The sequence below is a fragment of the Geospiza fortis genome, unplaced genomic scaffold (genome assembly GCF_000277835.1).
Source record: "Geospiza fortis unplaced genomic scaffold, GeoFor_1.0 scaffold333, whole genome shotgun sequence".
NCBI classification, from domain to species: Eukaryota; Metazoa; Chordata; class Aves; order Passeriformes; family Thraupidae; genus Geospiza; species Geospiza fortis.
The window spans coordinates 2,889,929-2,895,602 of NW_005054347.1; the positions used below are offsets into that span (position 1 = coordinate 2,889,929).

The 5,674-nt window shown below is 49.6% G+C and overlaps 1 protein-coding gene and 2 non-coding genes across 3 annotated transcripts in view; all 3 read left to right on the forward strand.

The window, feature by feature from the left end:
- Positions 1-2,996: 2,996 nt before the first annotated feature.
- ARMH1 (armadillo like helical domain containing 1) overlaps positions 2,997-5,674 on the forward strand; it is a 5,625-nt gene continuing 2,947 nt past the window's right edge. Inside the window, 5 exon segments of the mRNA XM_031058667.1 lie at positions 2,997-3,025; positions 3,027-3,087; positions 3,611-3,811; positions 3,937-4,119; positions 5,516-5,662. Coding sequence (XP_030914527.1) covers positions 2,997-3,025; positions 3,027-3,087; positions 3,611-3,811; positions 3,937-4,119; positions 5,516-5,662 — 621 coding nt within the window.
- Positions 4,775-4,889, forward strand: LOC115948106. The gene has a single exon (XR_004081951.1). It is a non-coding gene; the product is annotated as a U5 spliceosomal RNA (small nuclear RNA).
- On the forward strand, positions 5,263-5,377 carry LOC115948112. The gene has a single exon (XR_004081957.1). It is a non-coding gene; the product is annotated as a U5 spliceosomal RNA (small nuclear RNA).

The window sequence follows — 5,674 nt, forward strand, 5'->3', positions numbered from 1 at the left end:
AGGGCCTGGAGCGGGGATTGCAGCCAGGGGGACCGGGGGATACGTCGGGCATGAGGGTGAGAGGGGTTGTTGGCCCTGCTCTGGGTGTTTGGGTTAGGAGGGGCTGTGGGATGGTGGATTCCCTGGGGCAGGGCATGCTGAAGTTGCAGTGAATCAGGTGGGGATGGATGCTGGGGGCAGTGCAGGGCCCGGCTGGGATGGGGCAGGGCTGGGTTTGGGGCTGTGGCTGTGGGGCCACAGGAAGGACATACGGGTCAGAGACGGCCCAGCAGGACTGTGGGTTGAGGGGCTGGGGGTGTTGGGGTACACTGAGGAAGGTGCACTGGGCATGGAGGACTTGAGGCGTGCCAGAAAAGGGTAAACCTGCCAGGGAAACAAGCCCTAAGTTCTGCCTGAGGCTGGGCACAACCTTGATGTTGTAAGATGCAAAGGTAACACCAAATCACTGCCACTCTGCCCTTCCATGAGTCCAAGGCCATCATTCCCTGGCAGCTCACACCCGGTGTGACGCTGAAGCAGCATCAGTGTGTCTTTTGATCTCAATCTGATGATTAAGCAGGACTCTGGATGTAAAGAACTGCTGAATTGCCAGAGACAGTTCCTAAATCACTGGTTTTTTTCTTGGCAGGAGTAAAGCCCTGCCCTGACCCAGCCTTGTTTTGATTATTAGGCCCAGTGGACTGGGTGGCAGCCCAGCACTGTTGACAGCAGAGTTTGAAGCCAACAACCAGGAGTTACATGTTGGTGCTAGCACTGACAAATGATTCAGGCAAGTCATTTAACTCCCCTGAGTCTGTATGTTCCCATATGTAAAATGGTCATAATAAAAACATTAATGTACATTTTCAGGGTACTTTGCAATGTTGGCTTAAAGACTCCTATGTCAGCAAATGCTGTTATTAGAGCAGCCAGAGACAGACACCACTCATCCTCTGAAGCCATGTCATTATTGTTTCAAAGTTCTTTCTTTTTTTTCCCCATAGATGCATAGGCAAGCCCATTGTATCACTAAAATCCTCACGTCCAGAGGCTGGTGCTAGTATTTCTAAGTAGTGGGGGGGCTTACTGCAGCATTACACCACCAGCATCTTAAACATAAATACAGCAACCTTAATTTACAATCAATTTTGGGATGTTTCAGACTGTAAAGTTCTTTTAACTAGATCTCTGTTGAAGACAGAGGAGCACTTTATGGGACTGTAAATTTCATGCAAACAGTCTCTGTGAAATACAGATTCCCCCTACACACGAGCTGTTCTCTCAATATCAATCATATGCCTTGCAAGTAATGTTTCACAAATATTCTGTAAATCACAGGAAAATGCTTGCAATAATGTGAAATATGACTTTCACTTGACTGTTTCAGCAGAGGCCCCTAACAGGCCATTCTCCTGTCAGCACTAACATTTGTTATGGCTAATAACATTTTCAATCACAACTATTTTGGGAAAATGGATTTATTTTAAACCTGCTTCCCTGCAAAGGAGATCCTGAAAACGCCCTGCCAAGGACACAGATGCCTTACAGAACACAGACCGTTAATTCCCAAATGAAATTTCATCTCATCCTAATTCTCAAACATTGTTTCTTAGCCAGCTTTTTGAAGACTTTACTTGTTTGTTTTTAGGCACTGAGATACATGTTCATGTCTTAGTGGTTGTTTTCAGTCTGGTTCAGGTAAGAGGAGTAGAAAGTTATTTTTGAGCAGCTATCTTGGGGATATTTTGGAACTGATTTGAAATTTTGCTCCAAATACTAGGAGAAAGAGCTTAAGAACTTTGTAAATGGGAAATTGGTAATCTTGATGATTTGTATTACATTGAAAGGAACTTCTTATTCTGAAACACAAAGATTTATGCTATTTTAACTCTTTTTGACAATAAACCACACTTAAATAAAACATAAAATGGTGCTTTTGTTAGGTAGGAAGCCCAAGAAGTGCATTAGACAAGGTATGAATTCCTTTCTTATCCTTAGGCACGTTGATACAGCTTGGTGGAGGGCAAGGCACCTGTGTTAATGCCACTGTTTGTGACCTTATCCCTCAGATCCTGGTGTTTAACTGTGAGGCTCCTTGAGACTGGTCAGTGTCCTCCAGCCAGAATCATGCACAGCTGTGGGACTGCCACACAAATGGAAGCTCAGTCCCTGATATTCCATCTCCCTAACTAAGTGCACCTTCACATTTGTCAAGCTGCACTAGGGGATATCATACTGGGCCAAAAGTGTGCCAAAGACACTTGGAAAAATGTAGATTTCTTTATTTAACACCTGTGTGAAGAAATAGAAGGAAGTGCAGACAAGGGATGTTTCTGGAACTTCTGTCTTCTTGCTTATAGCTCTTATCATTTTAGCTTTTCTTAGATTGTTTAAAAACATGCCAGGAAAATTAAATAGGGAAAAAAGGGAGCAAATATCTGTCATGCTAAAGGGTGCCAAAGCACTGTCCCACTGCCAAGGCCAGGCACATGTTCCTGGGGTGGATGGCCACATGGCTGTTGCTCCATCACGTGTGTGAGGGCTGTGCTGCTGTGCTAACAGGCATTTATAGCCCCCTTGACCCTGTCCCTCCCCATAAATCCATACCTATTTCTGCTCTCATTTCACTCTATTTATTCCCTGGCAGGTCAGATATGAGACGCAGTGTTCATATCATGAGGCTAGTGAGAAACAGGGCTGGGGTAATGGGTAACATCAAAATGACTTTATCAGCAGAGCAGAGAAAAGAACTGTGGTGAAACCACCTGCCCAGGAAAATAATGTCAAGTCTGTCACAGATTCATTGTGCAGCTTCAGACATATCAGGAACTCTCCTTTTGCTAGTTTTCCTATCTATGAAATGAGCATAAGAGAAAATAAGATTAAATTGTTACTAATTGCTTTCATATCATTTGCCAGAGATTTAAAATGTGATTCTAGTGACAATTCATTTGTACAGTCTTTTTTCACAGACCTTTTTAAACTTCTTTCTCATTTTTCTCTAGGCAGAAGAGATCATGGCATCTGTCAAAGAGCAGGAAGCCATTAGCCATCATGGTTTACCTGCAGGAATGGGATAGTGCCCACAAAGTTGCTCAAACAACTGCTGCATCCTCAACAGCTTCATTAAAACAAGGCAGAACCAGAGCTGCGGCCGAAGTTCCCAGAGAGACAGATTGTTTCTGGCCCACCTAACAGTGTGCCTCAGGATGCTGCATCTGTTTCCTTGGACAGCTGGAGGTGCTGTGGTAGTGAGATGGAGAGGATGGGCACGGTCTCGACTGAATTTTTTTTTAAAGAATAAGCTTTTGTACAGAGACATCCATATCCAGCCACATTCTGCAGGCTGAAAAAACACCCTGGTTATCAAAAGATGGAACTGAAGGGAAAGCCATGTAACCCATCTCTCAGGAACCTAGAATCAGTATTCTTCTCACATTTGGATGAGAAATGCCTCTGCCTGCCTGTAAGAGGACAGTCCATGCTCTTGTGCAGAGACAGTATCCAGTTCAGACCTCTACCCACTGCAGTGAGATGGGAGGTGATGGCTCCCAGGACATGGCATGCTGGCAGAGGAAGATGGGCTCCAAGGCAAGTGACATTTCTGTCCTTGTTCCCCTTATTCTTGCAGCCTTGCAGCCACAGATACCTTACTGAATTTCTGGAAAACAGAGGTGTCTTGATTCCTCTGGAAATACTGAGGCTGAACCACCTGAAAGAAGAGGACAAAAGAGAGTTTATAAAGCTGCTGTTGCTCACTGGAGACACTAGCAGGGGGTATAAGGAGCTTGTTTGTGAAAGCTGTGGTATGCAGCATGTCCATCTGTGCTTTGTCCTCATCCAGGCAAGGATGTTCTCCCTGACCTCTGGCCCGTGCACCTGCTTGCTGCACTGAGCCATTCCCTTCCCTCTGCCTGCTGATGGCATCTCTTTCTCTGCACAAGGGTGTAAGCCCAGACCAAGTTCTTAAATGCCTCCAGCACAGCAGAAGGTCAAAAAGATGCACAGGCTCTGCTGGACTCTTTGGGCCACAGCAACCCCAAGTACCAGAGGCAAGATTCCCAAGGCCTCGAAGCTGTGGTGTTGTGTACCTCCCCCCAAGCCCAGCACGGGGCTCTGCAGACACTCAGGCTCATGCAGGTGAGGAGTGGGTCTTGCTGGAGGCAACGGGCAGTGTTACCACCTGTCCCCACCCCTGCTCAGCCAGGAACTGTGCCTGTCTCCTTGGCATTCTGGCTGCACCGGGTAGCCCTACTGCCTGGAAGAGAACAGTTCTCCAGACTGTGAAGACTGTCCCTGTCACTCTGCCCTTTTCCCCCGGGATATGATGGGAGATGTGCCCGGTCTGTTCCCGGAGCCCAGGCTGGGTGTGCTCTGCTCAGTACACCTGGAGGTCCAGTACCAAGGTAAGATCTGCCTACCCACCCTGGGCGGTGTGGGGTAGCCGGGGCAAGTGTGCCGGGGGCGAAGGGCGGGCACAGGAGGTCTCCGTCGAGCATCCCTGGGACCCCGATCCGGCCTGGCTGCGACCGATACGGGGCTGGGCGGGGCTGAGCACCTTATTAGTATTCGGGGTAATTTGCATACCCAGGGTGCACCGCGCGGGGGTGCCGCAGACACGGTAAAGTTCGGGCCGCCGCTCCCCGGTACCGCTGGTCCGGTGCCAGGCTGAGCTCTGAGCGCTGCCGGGAGAACGGGGCGAGGCGGCAGAGGTCAAAACTGGGGGCAAGCGGTGTCGCTGTATCTGAGAGAGGAACAGCCAAGAGTAGCTACCTGCCGAGTGCGCTACTGGGGCATACTCTGGTTTCTCTTCAGATCGTATAAATCTTTCGCCTTTTACTAAAGATTTCCGTGGAGAGGAACAGGCACGAGTGTCGAGAAATTTTTTGAGGCTCCATTTCGGTGGAGCTATCCCTACTCTGGTTAAAAATAGAACAAAGTGTAATTCGTTCCAAAGTTGCTGACCTTAAAGTGTGTTAGCAAGGGGGGATATATGGGAGTTGTTGTGGGGCTGAAAGCGCCACCTACGCTGGTCCCGCTCCACGCAGCACGGACCCTGCGTTCAATTTGCATACCCAGGGTGCACCGCGCGGGGGTGCCGCAGACACGGTAAAGTTCGGGCCGCCGCTCCCCGGTACCGCTGGTCCGGTGCCAGGCTGAGCTCTGAGCGCTGCCGGGAGAACGGGGCGAGGCGGCAGAGGTCAAAACTGGGGGCAAGCGGTGTCGCTGTATCTGAGAGAGGAACAGCCAAGAGTAGCTACCTGCCGAGTGCGCTACTGGAGCATACTCTGGTTTCTCTTCAGATCGTATAAATCTTTCGCCTTTTACTAAAGATTTCCGTGGAGAGGAACAGGCACGAGTGTCGAGAAATTTTTTGAGGCTCCATTTCGGTGGAGCTATCCCTACTCTGGTTAAAAATAGAACAAAGTGTAATTCGTTCCAAAGTTGCTGACCTTAAAGTGTGTTAGCAAGGGGGGATATATGGGAGTTGTTGTGGGGCTGAAAGCGCCACCTACGCTGGTCCCGCTCCACGCAGCACGGACCCTGCGTTCACGGCGCCATCCCCACCACCCCTACCCCCGCCCGGGCGGCCGCCTCGCTGCCCGTGTCGGGTCAGGAGATGGCCGTGACGGGGCGGGGATCGGGAACTCCTCCTCCTCCCGGCCCGGGCGATGCCGCGGAGGCGCTGCGCGGC